At 45.8% G+C, this 22317-nt stretch overlaps 1 protein-coding gene across 1 annotated transcript in view; it reads right to left on the bottom strand.

The window, feature by feature from the left end:
• TTC7A (tetratricopeptide repeat domain 7A) overlaps positions 1 to 22317 on the bottom strand; it is a 210316-nt gene that overhangs the window by 78629 nt on the left and 109370 nt on the right. Inside the window, exons 12-14 of the mRNA XM_069071642.1 lie at positions 8280 to 8397; positions 5941 to 5998; positions 2898 to 2970 (exon numbers count right to left, since the gene is read on the bottom strand). Coding sequence (XP_068927743.1) covers positions 2898 to 2970; positions 5941 to 5998; positions 8280 to 8397 — 249 coding nt within the window. The remainder of the gene's footprint in view (positions 1 to 2897; positions 2971 to 5940; positions 5999 to 8279; positions 8398 to 22317) is intronic.

The following is a 22317-nucleotide window of genomic DNA, read 5'->3' as shown; positions in this document are numbered from 1 at the left end:
AAAATACTGATAGCACCTCTTTTTGTAGTGGCAAAAGACTAGAAACTAAGGTGGAGGGAATGTCCATCAACTGGCAAATGGTTGGAGCAAATTATGGCACAGGAATATAATGGAACATGACTGTGCCACAAGAAATGATAAAAGAAACCATTCAGAGGGAACTGGGAAGCCCTCTATGCATTGATGCAGAGCAGAGTGAGTAGAATGAGGAAAACAACCTAATCAATAACCATACTGTAAAAACCAGTAACTTTGGAAAGACTTAAGACCTCTGATCAATGCACTCGTCAATCATGACTCCAAAGGACTATTATTAATGAAAGCTACGATCAGCCTCCTGACATAGGTAATGAGCTCATGATGGAGAATGGAACATATGTTGTCTGGACATGACCAATGAGAATCTATTTTACCTGACTATATGTATTTGTTACAAGGGTATGGACTTTTCTTTTTTCAATAGCGGGAGGTAATAAAAATTGAGTTTTTTTAATAATAAAAAAAAAGAGAAGCTTGCCTGGGGTTCAGAATCAAGATTCTGGGGTTGTAGATCAAGATCAGCTTCATCCACAGTTAGCTACATGGTATAATGTTCTTTAAGGTTTGACTCCCCAAGAAAGACAACTGTCTGGTTAATACCTGAGATACTTTCCATCAGAATTTCATCTCTCTGGCTTTAGATCCCAGGTAAAATGCAAATCCTACTGGCAAGGATCACAATCTAAGCTGTTATCAGCCACTTTCATTTTATATCTGTAGTGTGAATGAAGTATCTGGAGAAAACTGGAATAGGGAAAAGGAGGAGAAAGCAAAGTAGGGGTGATGGGATGGACGTCACAAAGGGAGAAAAATGGCAGCAAAACTCAACACAAACTCTCCACTTTCCTGGTCTTGATGCCTGGCACCCTGAAGTAGCTGGAAGCACTTGTTCTAACTCCAGGTGGGATACTGCCCCTGAATTCTGGGATGCCAAGTAAGGAGGCAGGAAGACCAGGTAGCTGGATGCCCCTCTCCTCAGCCCGGGTCTGCTGCAGGTCTTGGTTGCCTGAATCTGACCTGATGACTCTGCTCTAGCAAATACTGCTATTCTCATCTGAGCTGGTTACAGACCTCATTCTGCTTTCTGGTTTCCCCAGAAGTGGCATTGGCCATTTCCCAGGGCAGCCAAATGATGTCCAGAGCCTAGTTTGGGACAGTAGGCCCCTGGGGGAAGGGAAGGTCAGTCTGGATCAAACTGAAGAATTCAAAGAGGCCCAGGAAATACCCCCGGGAGACAATAGCCCTAAGAAAAGCAGGGGTCCAGTGAACCCTTTGGGAAAAACAGAAAATACTATCAGAGATGTGCTAAATAATTAAGGATATTAAAAAATACGTCATCAAATGTTTATCATTAGCTGAACTGGCAAGAGAAATATAGGCTGTTTTACAAAGGGCTAAAAATAAAGCAGTCTCAGGTATCTGTCTTTATGTTCCCCAAAGCAGAACATTATTCCATAGATGGAGCCAAGTCAGAATGGAAAGTGAGAAGCTGTCCTAGAAACAACCCTAGACTAGAGGAAGGCTCACATCAGAAGTGAAGGACTATGGTCAAAAAGGAGAAAAGTAGAAAGAAAAAGAGACTGGCAGGGACTAGGTGACACAGAGAAAGAGGGAGTTACAAACCAAGTGACAAAGAAACCAGAGACAGAGAGCAAGGGAGAGACAGAGATGAACTGACAGAGAGACAAGTAACAGGGACTGGCAAAAGTGGAATGTGAGTGACAAAGACAAAGCAACAGAGACAGAGCAAGGGATGGAGAGAGAGAGAGGGGGGAGGGACACAGTAATGGAGGGACAGAAAGAGGGAGGGATAGAGGGATGGAGAGGGGGGAGGAACACAGTAATGGAGGGACAGAAAGAGGGAGGGATAGAGGGATGGAGAGGGGGGGGAGGGACACAGTAATGGAGGGACAGAAAGAGAGAGGGATAGAGGGATGGAGAGAGAGGGGGGGAGGGACACACTAATGGAGGGACAGAAAGAGGGAGGGATAGAGGGATGGAGAGAGAGAGGGGGAGGGACACAGTAATGGAGGGACAGAAAGAGAGAGGGAGAGAGGGATGGAGAGAGAGAGGGGGAGGGACACAGTAATGGAGGGACAGAAAGAGGGAGGGATACAGGGATGGAGAGAGTGTGTCTAGCTGGTCTCCAACTGCCCAGATAAGAAAGTGAGGCACAGAAAGACAAGTGGCTGGGCTGTGGTCACAAGGCTCTAGAGGTCAGTTACAGCTTCAGAGTTCAGACACAGTTAAATCACCTAGAAAATCATTCTTTTGAAACGGAGAATTCATTTGAAATTATTGTTGTTGGCCCTTCAAGGCTGGGTTCCTTCTAGCCCTGGGCTTGTCTCTTGGAAAAACTACCCCTGGGGATGATCGATTCAGCTTGTCTGCCCCTCCTGTACTAAAAGCTCACCTAATCAGCCTGGCAAAGTCAAAAGGATTTATCTATTTGAGCAGGGGTGTGGATGGCGAGCATGGACCGCAGCAAGCCCCATGCTTGCCAAGAGAAGATAATCAGCAGATGAAATGCCAGTGCTTAGCTCCAAAGATTTATCCCTGATTCCAGGAGTGGGGCCTCTCAACTCAGCATCCCAAGATTAAGGAAAAGCCTTCCAGCGGAACGAGGGCCCAAGCTAAGAAGCAGATCCGCAGGTTTGCCTGGGAGGAGGACTGTTGCCAGGTCACTATGTTCCCCTGAGACTCCTGGAGAAAGCTAAGCCAAAGACTTAGGGTGAGAGCATAAACAAATGCTTAATATGGTCTCTTGCCATCTCTTGAGAGACAGGGACCTGAAATGCCCTGGGAGAGGGGGTGGACAGAGCCCACGGGCCCAGTAACCATGAAGCACAACAACCTACCTGTCTGACAAGGGCCATCTGCAGGGAGACATAGAGAATGATCTGATGGTCATCGGGGGCCAGGCTCTCAGCTCTGTACAGAACAGAACATAGCAATCAATTGACAAGTATGCAGGATATGCAAGTATGCAGGTCTCCTACCTACTTAATCCCGTTCTAGGCCCTGCCCTCAGGGAGTTCATAATCTACTTGAGGAAGCAAGAAGCAAAGAGAGGAAAACCCAAGAGAGAACATGATCAATTAAGTGCAGAGTGGAACACTAACTGGCTGCATATCTGTGCAGCAGGGGCTGTGGGAAGGCAGGTCCTCAGGGACAGGTAAGAGATGGGGGAGGGGGAAGGTTCCAGGGCTCTGGGCTGGGCCCCTCAGTCGCTCCAGACAGAAGACAAGCTGAACTTCATCCATCTCCACTCCCTCCCCACCCCAGGCCCTGCCCTCGAAGCTGCCTGGTGGCTTCCCCACCTCCCTCCTTGTAGAGGGAGTCCAGAGCCAGGTTCTTCTGCAGAGCAGATGTTTCCAACTTGGTTCAGGCTAGGGGCCAGGGAATGAGGAAGCCGGCACCTGTGCCTTCAAGTGCCCAGCAAGCCCAGCTGCAGGAGGGGGATTATAAGCAATGGAAAAAACCCATCCCAGGAAGCTGAGATGGGGTGGACAGACCAGATTACTGACCTCAGGGACAGTTCCCTGACCCTTTCTGATCTCCAGCTGGGCTGCTGGGGACAGGAACATTCCAGCAGTCTGGGATGGACTGAGGAGTCAGGGATAACAGGGAGGATAAGTGACTATTTGCTTGGCCCCTGGGTGGTGTGTTCCAAGTGCAACAGCAAAACAAAACTGCCTACAAGCCCAACCTTCCCAACAGTGTGGAGGGCTTGTGGCCTGAGGTCTTTCAGGCCCTGTCATCAGATTCCAGCATCTGATGGGGAGGTGAGAAAACAGGAGACAGAATAAGAGAGATAAGAAAAGGGGGGGGGTGGGGTAGAGATGATAGTAAGGGGCAAGAAAGAGAGGAAGGAGCAGGAGGACATATAGAGGGCAATGGGATCACAACTTTAGGGCCTGAAGGAACCTAAGAGATCTAGTTCAACCCTATGATTCTACAGACCAGGAAACTGAGGCCCAGAGACACTGACTTGCCCAAGGTCACACAGATTATAAGAGAGCAAGGTCAGAATGCAGTTCTCTGACAACAAATCCTGTACTCAGTCCTTACAAAGCCCTAGGAGGCAGGTGGAGAAGATGTTATTAGCTCCATTTTATAAATAAGGAAGCTGAAGCCCAGAGGGGTGAGGTGAATTTCCCAAGGGCACACAGCTACTTAGTGGCAGATCCAGAATTCAGATCCCCCGACTCCCAGTCCAATACTCTCCCCACTGCACCATCCTGCCACCCTAATGTTCTATTTCCCATCCACTAAGGCTGTGCCTGGGCTCCCCTCCCCAGCAAAGGAAGGACCCAAACCCAGATCTTCCCCCCTGGAAGGGAGCAAGGCCAGAGGCCAAACCCCATGAGATAGCACAGAAGAGAAAAGGGCTGCCATGAAGCAATCCTGAGCTAAGCAGCCCTGGGCACCCTGCCAAAGCCCCAAGCCATCATCTGGGTGGGGCTGGGCCAGGCTATCTCTCCTCCTCCTCCTCCTCCTCAGACCAGAAGGCAGTGGAGGCTCCTGCTTGACAGGTCTCTTCAGGGTCCCCTGAACAAGCCCTGCTTGTCCCCACCTCGGATCCTCCTTCTCCCTGGAAAGTCCTCCCCACCCTCTTCCTTTCCATCCTTCAAGGCCCAGGTTCCCTTTCTGTCTCCCCTTAAATCTCCCACAGCCTGGGATGTCTAGACCACTCAGAGGCTTATGTTCTAACTGAAATCAGAGCCATTGGTGTCTGTCATGGGCTCTGCTAGAGCACAGGCTAACGAATCAAGGTGGTAAAGAAGGAAGGGAGGAGACTTGGACAGAAAGGGAATTTTAACAATTATGCCTATCACCACACCCCTGCTGCCAACAAAGGTGGAGGACAAATCATCTGGCTCCATCCTCTCTCTAACCCTGGGCCGCTAAGGTAACACTTCATGGTTAGGGCAGGAGGGACATGGCAGCATTAGCCCATGTGGCCCCTGGGTGGCTCAGGACAGCCAAGCTAGATAGGAGAAACAGAGACATGGCATTTCTGTTGTCTGATTTACTGACCACAATCCCTAAGATTCCTTCATGCCACCAGGCTTTCCAAGATTTTGGGGACCAGCCATGTAAAATTGTATCTACATCACTCTGTGGCCTGAACTGATCTGTTAAGAATGTGTGCTGTTAAAATTGAGAGTCTGGGGCCAAAAAATGCCTAGTCACAAACTCACTGTGTGACCTCAGCCTCAGTTTCTCCAACTGTAAAATGGTGCTAATACTTGCCCAACATAACTCAGAGCCATATCATGAGGCCCAGGTAAGAGCTTTGAAAAGGTACAAGGTCCTCCCTTCCCTTTGCTGAGCTGGGAACTATGGGCAGGAATCAGTACATACAGTGTCCTGCTCAGAGGAGAAGCTGGTTGTATTTCCTGAACTGCTTTTTCTTTTTAACTCTATTACAAGGGATGACTCAAAGGGTCACAGAGGGGAAAGAGATATATTTGGAAATGATGGTCATAAAAAAAGGCAGAATGAAAAAATGAAAAGAAAAGGGTCTGGAACAAAATTTTTTATAAGTATGAAGAGCTATTCCAACATAAGGGCTGACTGGTGATTAAAATGTCAATCTAGGGCAGCGGTTCTGGGGCCACTTTTACACTTAGGAAGTAATAAGGACTCTGAAGAGCTTTTGTTTATGTGAGTTATATTGATTAAGATGAACGGCATTAGAAATGAAAATGTTTTAGTGTGATTATGGAAAGATCTTAGCATCTATCTCTCGACCACACTTTGGGAAACACTGGTCTAGGAGAACAACATAACATTTGTAAAGTGCTTGGCACAGGGTCTGCAAACAGTTGGGGCTTAATAAATGTTTGTTTCTTCCTCTCCCTCCCGCCTCCCTCACCTCAGGTTAGGGCTCCTTACCTCTCCAGTGTCTCAAGGGCTTTCTTGTTCAATTCATCTTGTGTGGATTTCAGTGTTGCTATAGAAGAGATGCATGGAATAAAACCATGAGTGCCCCATTCCCAGCCTGCTGAATCAGCCCCTTTCCCATCCCACATGGTCATCTAGCCTAGAACACAATCTGAGTTCTTTCAGGGCCTTGCAATCTCACTCAGGAGGGACAAGAACCATTGAGACATCTGCAAAAACAACATGCCGCCAACTCCTCCACTCCTGCTGGTGAATGTCCATGCCTCGAGCTTCCTAATGAACAGCACTGCAAGGTCTCTCACCAGCAAGAATGACTGCGGTACTGCTCCCCGGTCCCCTCTCACTCCAAGCCTATCCCACAACGCTTCCTGGTGCTCTGCTCCATCAAGTCAAACCGTATCCACCTTTCAAGGCCCAGTTCCAGTCTCCCCACTGTGAAGTCTTCCCTAACTACTCAAACACTCCAATAAGAATCTGACGAGGCCCAGAGATGGGAAGGAACTTACTTGCCCAGGGTCACACAGCTAATAAGTGTCTGAGGCAAAATTTGAACCTGGGTCCTTCGTATGTCCAGGATATCACCACACCGTCTCAAACTGAGATTCAACCCTTAATCATTGTCTATCCTCAACTGTTCTCTCATTGTTTGCAGTTCTGTCTTATCATCTGGCCAAACTGACTCTGCTCTCTCTTGTTTCTCTCTGGCCCCCTACTCCTTCACCAAGTACAGGCTTGGGCACACCAAGGGTGAGGCTCAGCACACACCCCAGACTGAACAGCCTCCTTCTTGCTGTTCCTCAAACATCAAACACAGACCCTTCAGGAACCCTTGTTCCCTACTCATCCCCCCAGCCCCCACCCACCTCAGTGGCCTATATCTCAGTGCCTGGCCTACAGTCGGTGCTCAATGCTTACTGACTTGACTTGTAACCACACAGCTTAGGCAGAGAGCATTTCACCCCAGCCACAACCCGGCCAGAGAAAGAGCTGAATCCCAGAGAAGTAAGAATCAAAGAAAATGAAGCCAGGTTCTGTTAAAGGCTAACGTCAGGATGCTGGGTGTTTTAAACTGAGACCTGCCATAGATGGAGGTGAACGATTCCTAAAAAGTTAAATGTAAAGTGAATGTAAATCAAATCTTACTTAAAATGCATTAGGGAAGCTTGTTATCCAAAGGGATTTGTCTCTGAATCCCATCAAACATATCCTTTTTTGGTAAAACGAATAATCTCCTCATCATGGGATTTAGTGGCAAAAGGGCCCTTCTGTCATAATTTGTTAACTGAGATGGTCTTACAAATGGAGTCTGTGTAAAGCAAGGTTCACCTGTGTTCTCTGGACAATAAACTAACCCACAGGGATGACTGCTGATGAAAGGGTCAGCCTTTAATGAGAACTAGGAGAGCCTATGCTCTTCCTTCCATCTTTATCCTTTATTGAGAGGTGTAGTGCTGATATACAGAGAGCAAAAGAGACGCTGACCCTGAAAGTGTGAGACAATGAGGGTGGAGTTCACTGGGACCCTGTGAGCTCCCTTCACATTAACTCCAGAAGGATTAAAAGAAGGTGAGATTTCTGAAGCTACCTTAAGGATGGCTGTGTTTGTCTTTGGTTTTTGAAGAGGACCATGGCATCAGGGAAAGGATGACATGACTTGCAGTTGACTTTTATTTGCAGGAGGGAGGGCTATGCAATGTCACCAGCCTCACTTTCTCCTCCAGAGCCATCTGGGTCCAGTGGCCTGATATTCATCAGGACGACTGGAGTAGGCCCATTATGCCATGGGAAACCTTGGCCCTTTTAGGCTAAGGCCTTTTTAGGTTCTCACTTTGAGGGAGGTAACGCCCATTCAGTGAATAGACCTCTGTAAAAAGTGAGTCAAGGGATGGCCCCTTTAATTAGAAAAAAAAAATCAAACTGGGAGGGGAAGACCCTCAGGCTTTCTATTCCAAAGAGAAACAGTTACCACTGACTTTCACACTAAGCCAGGAGGGCCCAATTGTGGTCCAATCTATGAGCTTCAGATAAAGAGAAAAGAAGGAAAAAAGGAAGGGAGGGAGAGAGGAAGGGAGGGAGGGAGGGAGGGAGGAAGGAAGGAAGGAAGGAAGGAAGAAAGGGAGGGAGGAAAAGAAAGGAATCTTGAAGCTTAGAATGCAGCTTGGGAGAAGATGAGGTATTGGGTCAATCAACCAACTAACAAGCACAAAGAGCCCTGGATTGGGAGTTGAGAGACCAGATCAGATTTCCATAGCTTTGCCAGGAACTTGGTGAGCCCTCAGAAACCAGGCCACTCATCCCACGTGTCAGGCCACCTTCGCCTGCTCACTTACCATCTGTTGCCTGGAGGCTGTAGGTGAGACCCAGTGCCAGATAACCTTTGGGGAGGAACTCCCCGGCTTTGTCCTGTAGGCTGATGACCATCCTTGCAAATTGTTCTGCTTCTTCTAGCTGCCAAGAGGAAAATAAAGGTATCTGGGTAAGTTGCACCTAGGGTGCCAAATAAAATGTAAAAAAGTTTGTGGTCTGGCCATTCACTTTAGCTTAAAATGCTACTCCTGATGAACTGAGCTCAACTGGAGGGAAAGAAAGAGGAAAGTTCATCTAGTGAATTGAAAGCGCAAAAATAATTTGGTTTTGGCCACAAGATGCAGGCAAAGGGAGAGATGCATCATGGCTGTGTCCGTCCTCTTATAGTTACCGAATGTCCTGAGCAGCTCTTTCACCCCAGCCCCAAGTCACTGGCCTGACTGAGCACCTCACTAATCTCTCTGAATGATTCACTGAAGGACCACAGAATCACAGATTCAGGGCAGAATGGACCCTTGGAGCTTCACGTCTAATCCTCCTCATTTTACAGAGGTCCATAGGGAGCAGGGCAGACAGCTAATAAGTATCTGGTGGTATGTGAATTGGATCCAGTATACCACCACACTGTCTCCACCTGAGACAAATAAAAGCAGATAGCACTTCTCACTCTTAATGCTTAGAATGTTCTGTAGCTAAATGAGGCAGTGAGGCATAGTGGAAAGTAGACTAGTGAAATGATGAGGTATGGGCTCTGGGAGCCCCCTCGAGCTCTCCTTGAGTCCTTGAGGTACAGGCTCTGGGAACCTCCCTTGGACTCTTGATTAAATCATCCCATTTGATGAGGCAGGTCTGTTACTGGACTTCCCACCCTTGAAATGGCCTAGCCCACCATTGTTTGTGGTCTCCAGGTGACTTCCCACCCTTAATCACTCATTGACTTCATTGACTCTTCCTGAAGACCCTTCCCAAACTCCTCCTCTGGACCACCCCTAGATTCTAAGACCCCATCTCACACCATGTGGTGTGAAAGCGCCATAGAATGACCTAGCACAGACTTACTCTGTGTCTAATGCAAGCGAAATTTTAATAAACTTTACTTTTCTTTGGCTGAGAAGACTTGAGTCGAATTAATTTGGCAGGACCCGACATGTTGGTATTTTGGGGTCTCCAGAGCCACCCTAACCCTCTTAGTGGGTAACCTCTTCACTAGGACTAGGACTGGCCTAGGCTAAGCCAGAAGTTCTGAGTTTCTAGTTCCTAACCAGACTCTGCTGTCAACAAGCCGTGAAATCTTCAACTGCTCAGGCCTATTTCCTCATCTGTAAAATGAAGAGGTTGAATGAAATGGATCAAGGTCCTTTCCATCTGTAAAACTTTACAACATTTGCAAAAATTGAATTACAGCCATGCGGAAAAATAAAACTAAATGTTAAGAGGATCCTGAAAACATGAGAGGGGTGGGAAGAGTCAGGCAGGAGCAATGGGAGGAGCCCCTGGGAGAGCTGGGGCTTGGTGGAGGTAAGAGACCAGAGTGAAGGTGATGGTCGGGGAGGCCCCACAATGGCCACTTCAAGCAGGCTCTACTTTGTTGGATAAAGAATCAGAGTGGGAAAGAAGAGTCAAGCATTCAGAAACCTTAGGACCACGCTGTTACAGGCCGGATGACCTATTATGAAGATCAGAAACAAGCAAGAAGCCAGAAGACTGCAGGATTGAGAGCCTGATGGGCTCTCAGAGAACTTGTAAACCTGTCTCCTTGTCTTACAAAGGAGGAAAGTTAGGCCCAGGGAGGGAACATTGCCTTCCCAGCTGTCACCTAAGTAATGGAGTGAGGATTTGAACCCGCTCCAGGACACTGAGGAATGGGAATGGAATCCAGCTGGGCCCCTCTGCCTGAGGCCGGCACAACAATGCTGAGCAGTAACCTAATTCAGTCCTCCAAGGCTGGGGCCAAATGAGACAGCCTGAAGCGTCCATGAGGTATGTCCACGAGGTGTGACAGGACCCCTCTGCCACAGTTCTCCTTTCCCCATCATGGGCTAGGTGAGTTTCCCTGAAACTCAACAAAGTAGTCCCCAGAAGGGGGTGTCACCCACGTCTGCCCACCCAGAATGGCACTGGGCTCAGTGCATTTCCCCCTTCCAGGGAACAACTTTATCACCTTTCAGGAAAAAACCAGCCTAATCCATGCTGTGAGAGAGGGGACTACTCTGGTTGACAGTGGTCCTATCACCTCTGGCAAAGCTAGATACCCCAGGGCCTCTGAGCACCCTTCTCCAAATGTCTAACTTGTCTGGTACCTGGCTGCTCATCTGACATGTTTTATCTGGGGAACTTCCTTCTCTATTCATATCCTTGGCTCCCAATGACCCCAGGAAAAGGCTAGAATGAGAGAGACCATAAAGGAGGTAAAAGAGAGGACCTGGACACTAAGCAGGGAGGCTGTAGATCTAGGACACAATAAGCTCTCCTCAGGCCCCAGTAACCTCGTCAGCATGGGCCAGGCAGCACGTAGTGACAGAAAGCTCTCTGTCCAGGGGAAAATGGCCTGGGGTTGTTTTTGTCCTGGGAGCTGGAGAGACTGTTCCAGATGGAAAAGGAGAGAGTACAAACATATGACGCTCACGTTTCTGGCACACTCCCAAGGGATCACCCACAGTATGGGTGACTATCACACAAGAAATGTCTCTCAAGTACATCAGGCAGAATATAGGGCCCCTGTCCTCTCATCTCCTCCCCCCACCCTTCTTCCAAAGAGAGAAGCAGGGTCTTCATCCATACTCTGTACAGCCACTGATGTATTTACCTTCTCCACTCTCATCAACAGTAGAGGTGCTTGTGCCCATTCCCAATCAGTCCTCAACTTAGCAAGGGGCAGGGGATGGTGTCTACCCACCCACACCCCCTGCCACTAGAGTGGGTCTGCATCCACAACTGGAGCTGTCTCCAAAGCTTTCAAAAGCCAAGTAAGGCCGATTCTGCCTGGAATACCTATGCTGGAGCCCCCATTCAAGAGGTGGCTTATGTAACAAGACATCCCCACCCCCTTCAAAGCTGCCCCACCATGTGTACTGTCTAAAGAGATGGCCCAGTGCACTGTACTTGGAGTCAGAAGACCTGAGTTCAAGTCTGTCCTCAAACACTTACCAGCTGTGTGACCCTGGGCTCACAGGAGGCATTTAGCCTCAGAAATAGGTAACAGTAAAATGAGAATAACAATATGCTGACTTCCCAGGTTTGTCATGAGGATCCAGTGAGCTCTGCAAAGGCCTTTGTACGCCTTAAAGTACTAGATAACTACATTTTATTTTGATCATTATCATTATTTTATAACAAAGCCCCACCAGAACAAAGAAGCCTGCCTTAACTAGGGTCAGTTTTACCCTTTGATTTGTAACAAGGAGGGGAGAAGCCAGCCTAGAAGTCTTCAATTCTCAGAGCAATCCTATGATAACTATTGGACGGGCCCAGGCTGGGGTCAGTAATTCACAAGAGATACTCTAGCCAACACAAGGCCCTCGAAAGCCGTCACAGAGGCCACGCACACAGCACAGAAAAGGACTGTACTCCCCCAGGAGAGATGGAGGCAATTCAGGCTGTTGCCAAGGCTGCAGGCCTGGAAACTCCCACCTCAGCCTCCCACTGCCGCTCCATCCCACAGACAGAACCAGAGCACCCACAGGGGCTCCAGGACCTTCACACCACAAAACAGCTTCCATCTGTAGGCCTTCTTTTAAGATGTGCAAGGAGACATATAGTACATACCTTATCTGACTGTCACAACCCATACTGGCACTTACCCGAGAAGTAGGTGCTATTGTTACCCCCATTTTACACATGAGGAAACTGAGGACTAGACCTTTTATTCTTTTAGATTAGACCTCTGTGTTCAAGGTCACAGATGTGAATGCCTGAGATGGGATTCAAACCAAGGTCTTCCTGCCTCTAAATGCAGCATCTTGTCACTGAGCCATGGCACCCCTCACTGTCCATACCTGGGGCTACCACAGAGGAGGGAGAGGACCTGCAACACTTCACAGGGTCCCAAGATCTACAACTTAAAAGGCCCCTTACAGATCAACTACACCAATCCCCTTTTGCTACAAATATGTAAACTGAGGCTCAGGGCAGAAGAGTGACTTTCCACATTCACAGGCGGCACAGCAGAGCTGGGAGCTGCAATCAGGCTTTATGACTCCCCATCCATCTAGTGTTCTTTTCCTCATACCAGACTGCCGCTCAACCCTCCTTGCCCTAGGGACCACCTCATGGAGGTACCCACTCAAGCCATTATGGGGCCACCATGAATGCGGAGGCACCATGCTGCACCAGGGGCAGTCCACTGGCTGAAAAACCCAAAAGGGTCTGGAGAGAGGGAAATAGTCATAAATGCTAACAACAAAGAGAAGATGACAAGGATTCTTTAGCTTCAGGTCACTTAGCAGACCTAATTTAACCCTTTATTGTCTGAATGTTGGCTGCCCAGGAATATATCTCCCAAATTATTCCAATACAATCAATCAGTTTCACAGAAGAGATGGGAAGAAGGACAGGGCAGAGGAGAGAGAGCAGCAGCAGCTGAGGGCACTGCAGTACCGGGCACAGTACCTTTTCTCCCTTCACATCTTTATCGAGAACCATTAGCAAAATTAGTGTACAAGGTCACATCAAACCTTCACCTTTGCCCAGATGCACCAAAGTATTTACAACAGCACCACTATGTAGGACGTGTGCTTTGTTACAAGAGCTAGATGCCCGCAGCCTGGGGAAGGCCTACACAAACGTCATGAAGCATGACTGTGGAAGCCTCTGTGTGATGAGCATAGAGAAACCTCGGAAGATTCAGCCACAGTGTGGGAAGCAGCACCAGGGAAGGAGCACGCACAGCAGTGACAGCAGAAGGGAATGCTACAAAGTCACAAGAACAGGAGGGCCCAAAGGAGAGACTGGAGGAGATGCCACCGCCCACTCCTTTCCTCTGCAGAGGTGGGAGGCCCGCAGGAAGCAGAACATCCCATTTATCTGGAGGACTGCTTTCCTCATCTTTCTCCTTTTCTTTTCAAAAATATTATTTGTTGGTTTTTTTTTTTTTTTTTTTGCTTTTTTTGGAGGGCAATTGGGTTTAGGTAACTTGCCCAAGGTCACACGGCTAGGTTTTTTGTTTGTGTGTGTTAAATGTCTGAGGCCAGATCTGAACTCAGGTCCTCCTGACTCCAGGGCCAGCACTCCACTCACTGCGCCACCCAGCCACCCCTTCAAAAATATTATTTGTTATATGGGAAGGCTCTCTGGAAAGGGAAAGAGGAAGGCATAATGGGAGAAATTCTGGTGGTGTCAGCAAGAAAAAGATTTCAATAAAAATTTAATTAAAAAAAAGAAAAAGGAAAAAACACCCCTGAATTGCAAAGCACCCTCTGGCATACCTTAATTTTACTAATAAATTCACATGACAAAACTTAAAAGCAGAATTTGAACCCAAGTCTCTAACTCTCAAATCCTGTGCTTATTCATCAGACTTCTATCAGTCATGATGTGTCTGTGCGGGAAGACTTGCTCTGTTTTGCAGGAGGAAGCCAAGCCTGGGAGCAGAAGCAGCCACCTTGAGGCAGCCGCAGGTCACAGGCAGCGCAGTGACAGTGCAGTCCAGCCCAGAAGCCAGACCTTCTTATTCTTCAGTAGGGGCTCTGTCCACATCTAACAAAGCCTGGTCAAGGCGAGCTCTAATACCTGGCAGGGACATCAGGTGACTATCCTGTCTGCTCTCCCACGTCAAAGGACAAGCAAAAATAACATACTAATTACAAAATGCAATCTCAAGCACTATTTCCTCTGCTGGGTCTCCACGCAGTGCCAAGGAACTCTATGGAAAAGTGTGCCCTTGCAAGAAAATCCTCCTTGTGGCACAGAGCCCAAATCCAATTTTCTCTTGAGGTGAGATCAAGGTGCTAATGATGCTGAAACAACTAAGCTGGTAGCCTTACCTCATACCCTGCTAAATAACAACAACAACAATAATAGATATGGATAAAATTATTTCTTAATTTTAATTTTCAACATTCACTTCCACAAGATTTTGAGTTCTAGATTTTTCCTCTCTCTTCCTCCTTCCCCAAGACAGCAGCATGTAATCTGATATTCATATTACATAAAACTTCACATTAATTCATTTTGTAAAGAATTGGAACCAATGGGTGAAACCAAGAGAAAGAACAAAATGATAATAACAGACATTAATATGGAACTTTCTAAAATATTTTCTTATTGTTTGCTTCAAAATCACCTTCATTTCTGATTGTAACCGTCTGCCCAGAAAGTCACCTTTATGACAAAGAATTAAAAAAGAAAAACTAAAACTAACCTATCAACTACATCTGATAGTACAGACAATATTTAACCCAGATAGTTTTACATCTCTATAAAAAAAGGTAAGAGGGACAACTTTTTCCATCTCTCCTTCCTTGTTATAAATTACACTGCACTTGGTTTAGTTTTGTTCTTGCCGTTTATACCAGTGGTGTCAAACTCAAATACAAATGGGGACCACTAAAACCTCAAATGGAGTAATGAAGAACTGGACATGAGTGAAAAATGACTCAACAACAACCAGACATGAGGCCCTGTGGACCACATGTTGACTTAGACAACCACATATTGACATTACCTATGTTCTATTATATTTTTATTTTAAAAAAATATTTCTCGATTACACTTTAATTTGGTTCTGGCCATACTCAGGAGTGTTGCAGGTCACAATGCATCTCTGGTCTGTACTAACATAGTCACTCTATATACTGCTTTCCTAGTTCTGCACACTCTACTTTGCATCAGTTCAAAAGAGGCAGCCTATGCTTCTCTGATCTCTTCATAATCATTATTTCTCACGAAACAGTAAACATTCCATTTAAAGTCTGAAAAAGGACTTTAACGTGGATTATCCCCTTTGAGCCTCACAATAATCCGGTGAAGTACATAACACAGGTATTAAGTTAAGTGACTTGCCTTGGAGGCAGGATGAGGGCTTCCTGAATCTAAAACCACTCTCCCATCTCCTGGGCCACAGGGCTTTTCTGTCTACTTCACCAGGAACTAGAAGACCCGTGTTATTAGGTAGGGATGACTTCTGCCACTGCCAGGCCCAGGCTAGGGTTCGATCACCTAATCCGGCACCCTCATTTACAGATGAAGAAATATGTCCTTTGAGGACAGATATCTTGCCTAAGATTACATTAAGTTGCAAATGATAAGAGCAGAAATTTGAACCCAAGCCTTCCCACTCTAGTTCTAGTGTTCTTTTCACAGCGCCATGGATGTCTCCAATACCATGCTGCTTCCACTAAACCCAAGACTGGTGTCCCTTGATGCACCATTCACACTGGACTGCTGGGAAGGGCTGTTGGCATTGGTAAAAGAATCAACCAATCAAATTCATCTTTACTAAGCACCTACATGCCCAGTCCTGCTAGATACTGAGAGGCACAAAATTAAGTGCTATGAATAATTATTAGGTTATTAGCTAATATTTATACAGGACACTAAGGTCTACAATGGGCAGCAAGGTGGTACAGTGGATAGAGCGCTGGGCTTAGAATCAATAACACTCATCTCCCTGAATTCAATCTGGCCTCAGACACTTACTATCTGTGTGACCCTGGGCAAGTCACTTAACCCTGTTTGCCTCAGTTTCCTCATCTGTCAAATGAGCTGGAAAAGGTAATGGAAAACCACTCCAGTATCTTTGCTTAGAAAACCTCAAATGGGATCATGCAGAGTTGGACACAACTAAAACAACTCCACAACGAGGTTTACAAAGCATGTTTACTTCTATCATCTCACCAAATCCTCAGATTTGTCCCCTGAGACCCTGGGGACTGACAGTTGAGGGTCTGCCTTATCTTGACAGATCCTGGCCACCTTGTCACTTCTTTCTCCAAATCACCGCCCCCCCCCCCCCCCCAGAAGGCAAACTCCTCAAGGCAAGGACTGTCCTGCTTGCTTATATTTGCCTCCCTGCCCCTCAGGACAGTGCCTGGTACATAGCGAATGCTTAATAAACTTTTTCATTCATTCAAAAACTCCAGATGGGAGGTACTAGATGTATTTTTATCCAGATTTTACAGATGAGGAACTTGAGGAAATGCCAGGTTTAGGAGAATGGAAAGAATGCTAGATTGAGTGTCAGAGTAATAGGGCTTCAATCCCAGTTCTGCCTCTTACTACCTTACTTTGGGCAAATCATTTTACCTTCCTGGGCCTGCTTTCTGATCTGGAAAACGAAAGGGTTTGACGTTAAACCATACATAAGGATCCCTGCAGTGATACACTGACTTAGAAAACTACTTATTGACATTATCTATTTGATGGCATTTTTCTCTATTTTATTAACTAGTTCCCAATTACATTTTAATCTGTTTGGGCCATTCTCAGGAGTCCTATGGGGCAGTAGCTCTGCTCTAGACAACATTCTTTTTTAAAAATTTATTTTATTTTTTTAATTCCTTTGTTTACTCTTAGTTTACAAGATTCAGCTCCACAATTCCCAGAGCTCCAAACTTTCTCTCCCTCCTGCCCCTCCTCTCCCCTCCATGGCAGCATACAATCAAGCATAGAATCTGCAAATACTTTCACACTACACATTAGTCAGGTTATAAAGAAGGATCATATCAGATGGAATGCACAATGAGGAAAGAGGAAACAAAACCAAGCAAGAAAAAGAGCAGACAGTCTGCTTCAATCTGGGTTCAAACTCAGTTCTTTCTCTGGGTGTAGACATCTCTCTCCATCATGAGTCTTTTGGGGTTGACTTATAACCCTGAGTTGCTGAGAAGAGTCCAGTCTATCAAAGTTGGTCATCACACATACGTTGTGTCTGTAATTGTGTACAAATTTCTCCTGGTTCTACTCTTCTCATTCAGCATCAGTTTGTATAAGCCTCTCCAGGTAAATAGGAAGACCGTCTGCTCCTCGTTTCTTATACCACAATAGTATTCCATCACATGCCTATACCACAACTTGTTCAGCCATTCCCCAATTGATGAGCACCCCCTTAATTTCCAATTCTTTGCCACTACAAAAAGAACTGCTATAAATATTTTTGTATGTATGGGTCTTCCTCCCACTTCTATGATCTCTTTGGGATACAACCCTAGAAGTGGTATTGCTGGGTCAAAGGGTATGAAATTATTTATAGCCCTTTGGGCATAATTCCAGATTGCTTTCCAGAAAAGCTGGATCAGTTCACAACTCCACCAGCAATGCATTAGTGTTCCAATTTGCCCACATCCTCTCCAGTATTTGTCATTTTCCTGTTTTGTCATCTTAGCCAATCTGACTGGTGAGATGTACCTCAGAGTTGTTTTGATTTGCATTTCTCTAATCAATAGTGATTTAGAGCATTTTTTCATATGATTATACATATTTTTAATTTCATCCTCTGAAAACTTCTAGGCAACATTCTAAGATTCCAAGTTGCAGAAGAAGTGCCAACCTGACACCAATAGAGGGAGTTTCCTCACATGGGAGTTCCTTATACTAATAAAACCACAAGTCTGGTCTTTGGATGGAAGCAAGGGCTGGTAATGGTGGGGAAAAAAACACAAAAGCATGACTTAGTCCTCTAGGAACAGTACAAGGAGCACTAAAGCTCAAATTCATAAAAAATGGGTGCGCAAAGATAAGGAGAACAAAAAAAAAGGGGTGGTTTTAAAGCTATACTGGGGGAAAGAGGAAGATCAAAGACTGAACAGAGCCACTACTGGGGGCAGATGGGATGATGCCAGCTAACAACATGGAGAAGGCAACGCTGGTATAATTATCTTGCTTCTGTTTTCTCTGCTGAGGAAAAGGACCTTTGAATGGTACCCAAAGTAAGTAGGGAAGAGTTAGAGAACACTTTGCAGCCCCAGAGGTCCTTGAGTCCACTGGCCCAAAGGAGCTACATCCAACCCCTGGTCCTAGAAAAACTAGAATGCTGAGCCAGTGTCTGGCAGGAAAGGGCCACACCACCAGATTTTTAAAAGGAGAAGAAGAGTCTGAAGGTTACAGGCTGCTGAGCTAGACTTCAATTCCTAAGGAAAGTCTAGAAAGTATCATTAAAGAGATGGTGGGTGGATTCCTCGTAAACGAAGCAGGGAAGACAAAACGCTAGTTGGCATGGATTCACCAAAAGGAGGTCCTGCCAAGCCAACTTTAATTCCTTTTTTGATGAGGTTGTTAAATGGAAGATTAGAAGAGGGGGCATGTGGAAGCGCTGCTGCAGGCCCCCGTGTGTGGTGCCTCCGATCTTGACAGACTCTTCCTGGACTTGATGGGCTAGCTGATAGTCTTATTAAGCTCTTGGACCATAATGGTCCCAGTCTCCTAATCTTTGAGACATGAATAATTAGCCCTTGAGATTATTTTAAAACCATCTGAGCACCATCTGAGTGTTAGTATGGTTTATCATTTCTTCCTAGTTTGTTAACAAGAATGCTATGGGAGCCAGTTAACTACTGGACTCCTCAGAGGTCTGATCATATGAGAGTCTTGTTAAACAGAGGTCTCCAATTAGTCATAGTTGTCGATGTCGACTTGGCTGGAGGTCTCCAGCAGTTAGTGTCCGGGAACCCATGCTTGGTTCTGTGCTGGCCCAAGACAGGCTGCCCCATCCCAATGCTGACTTCCAGGGAGCTTGCAGGCCACAAAACCCCCCAGACCTTTTATTTTTTTTCCAGACAAACTGTTTATCTAACAATGTCTCCCTCAGCTTGTAATTGTAAAGCTAATTTGTTGGACCCAAGTGTAAGACTTCATATTTATCCCTACTAGGTTTCATCTTATTTGATTAATCCCAGCATTCTAGATGGTCAAGATCTTGTTGGCTTTTGACACATGGTGTGTCAGCTCTCCCTCTCATGTGCAGGGTGGAGAAGCATTCCTCCAATATCCATTATCCAAGTAACTGAGGAAAATATAAGCTAGCACAGAACCAAGTGAGGTGTTGCTGCCAAGAGCAGGAAGGTGTCGGTGCTGCTGTGCTCTGCTGTGGTCCCACTAGAGCATCGTGTGCAATTCTGAAGGCAACAAGGCTGCTGAAGGGCCTCAGCTCATGTTGTAGAGGTCCCAACTGAAGGAAATGCAGATGTCTAATGTGGAAAAAAGGCTTAAGAGGGAACGTTACAGCCATCTTTGTCATGATGCTGTCACATAGGAGTCGGACTGGAATACTGTCTGGTCCTACAGGGCAGAACTCTTGTTCTGTGATGGGTGGCGATGCAAATTTCAGTTTGACATCAGCAATCAAAAGCTGTGCAGAGGGACAACAGGTCATCCAGAAAGGTGGCAGGTTCCTTCTTCTTGGAGGTCTCCAAACAGAAACCAGATGGCTACTTGCTGGCTTGGTGGGGGCAGGAATTTCTTTTCAGGTGTGAGGTGGACTAAATGGTCCCTTCTAGTTCTATATTTCTGTGTTTCTTGGAGATCAATGGGAGCTGAAATAATTATAGGGAAGGTTTCATGAAAGAGGACAGGCTGGGGCCGCACAGGAGGTGGAGAGGAGACATTCTAAGCACTGGGCAAATAACTCTTGTTTCTGTTCCTTTATTTCTCCTGGAAAGGGATGAACTAGTTGGCCAAGGAAGTCACTTCTGACTGAAATTTAGAGATACTGATGCCATGATTAAAAGCAAAAATGTGCTTTTTAAAGATGTAAAATGACCCCACAGAATAGAAACTGCATTAACCAATCAGCAATAGGGGAAAAAAATGTTTTCATGGCAATGATGGCCTAAAAAAAAAAATTATACAACCCTCTTTCAATGACACTAATGAATTCTGGTTCCTGCCCTTTAAAATCAGATTAGTAAGAACAGGGAGAGTCTTATCTTCATCACTAAGCAGTCATGTGAGCTCCGGCAATTTACTTAACCAAAGACTCAGTAGCCTTACCTGTCAAATAGGACTAACTCCTTCCTCAGCTACCTCAAAGGGTTATTTTGAGATCACCAGAGATAAAATAAATATGTAAAGGACATTGAATACAGGCACATACAATATTATCATTACACTTATTTCAATGCTATAGTATTGCATACAATGCTCCAGTGTGATCTGACCACTGCAGAGCACAACCACATTGTCACCTTCTTTTATAATCCACAAATGTTCTCAATTCCATCATTCAGCTCTCTAATAAAGATGCTTAGACCATAATGGTCCCAGTCTCCTATTCTTGGGGAGATGAATAATTAGCCCTTAAGATTATTCTAAAACCATCTGAGCACCATTTGAGTGTTAGTATGGTCTATCATTTCTTCCTAGTTTGTTAACAAGAATGCTATGGGAGCCAACTAACTACTGGACTCCTCAGAGATCTGATCACAAGATCAAGATTCAGCACTGGATATCATCTAGACCAGTGGTGTCAAACTCAAATAGAAATGGCTCCTGCATGTTGACTTAGAAAACCACAAATTAACATTATATTTCATTGCATTGTAATTTAAAAAAAAAAACACATTTCCCAATTACATTTTAATCTGGTTCAGGCTGCACCTGGAAGTAGGCACAGACCATAAGTTTGACACTTCTGATCTAGTCCAACCGTCTAATTTTCCAGACCAGGAAACTGAAACCAATAAAGATTAAGTGAATTGCCCAAGGCTGCACAGCTATTAAAGGAAAAAGTTAGGATTTGAACCCAGGTCCTTTAATGCTAACTCTTTTAACAGCTCTGTATGTCCTACCACATAAAAGTCTAAATGCTAAGGTTAAGTTATCCACTTGGTATTCAAGGGCCTTAACAGGCTGGTTTTTTGCATCTTTATTTTATACTATTCCTTACAACAAGCCAAAATGAATAATTACTGTCTCTCATAATATTGTGAAGAGAGCTTCCTTGGGAGTGGGAAGATCCAGGTGTAAATCCCCCAATTCTGCCACTCACTGTTAATGTGAACCTGGGCAAGTTGTTCTTCCCTCCTCACTTCTCCACATCTCCCATCATCTGTTACCCTATCTTGTTTCTGCATTTACATCTGATATTCACCCTCTTCTCTTCATGCAGCCCCCATCACCTCTCACCTAGACTGCCTGCATCCCATCTCTCCCTTCTCCAGTCATTCTCCACTTAGCTGCCAAAGGGGATTTCCTGAAGTGTAGGAAGGTGTGACTACATCACATTCGCCTCCACAACAGGCTCGGGTGGCTCCTTGTGACCTTTAGAATCCCACACAAACTCCTCTGATTGGCACTGAAAGCTCTTTGTAGCCCGGTCCCCTCCTAGATTTGTTCCTTTCCATGCACTCTATGGTTCAGTGACCCTGGCCCAGGTTGTCTTTCATGCCCGGGTTACTCTTGTTCCCCCTCCCTTGGCTTTCTCCTTTCAGCTCATAACCCACCTTCGGCAAGGAGCTTTTCCACCATGCTTGCACTGCTAGAACCTGCCCACCTCAGAATACTTTCCATCCACTTTGTGTAGAGAGATCTTGTTATCTATTGCTGTTGTTTGGTCATTTCATGCCCTACTCTTCATGACCCCATCTGGGGTTTTCTTGGCAGAGATACTGGAGTGGTTTGCCATTTCCTTCTCTAACTCATTTTACAGATGGGGAAACTGAGACAAAGAGGGTTAGGTAACTTGCCTGGGGTCACACAGACTGTGTCTCAGGCTGTGTTTGAATTTGGGAAGATGAGTCTTCCAGACCTCAGCTGGGTGGATCGGTGGGTAGAGTAGATGGTCATCAAGCTGCCCATGTCTACCTTGTGCGTATCCAGTCATTTACATGCTATCTCCTCCACTAGAATGTGAGCCTCTTGAGGGCAAAGCCTGTCCTTGTCTTTCTTTGCACAGTCCCTTGAACATAATAAGCACTTAATAAGTGCATTTTGATTGACTGGCTTAATCCATCTGAGTCTATTTCCCCATCTGCAAAAGAAGGTGACTGGATAAGATCCCTCCCAGCTTGCATCAATGCATATCTAAGTTTTATTTTGTATGGCGGTTACATGGATGGATGCTGCATCTTTCCTTCTAGACTGTCAGCTCTCCAAGGGCATTGAGCATGTCGTCATTTATCTTTGTATCTC

This window comes from Petaurus breviceps, unplaced genomic scaffold (assembly GCF_028583685.1).
Source record: "Petaurus breviceps papuanus isolate PSGF00001 unplaced genomic scaffold, PetGlider_PUasm1.0 90842, whole genome shotgun sequence".
NCBI lineage: Eukaryota > Metazoa > Chordata > Mammalia > Diprotodontia > Petauridae > Petaurus > Petaurus breviceps.
Note: the sequence above shows the minus strand (reverse complement) of the source record. Positions and strands in the feature narration are given on the sequence as shown.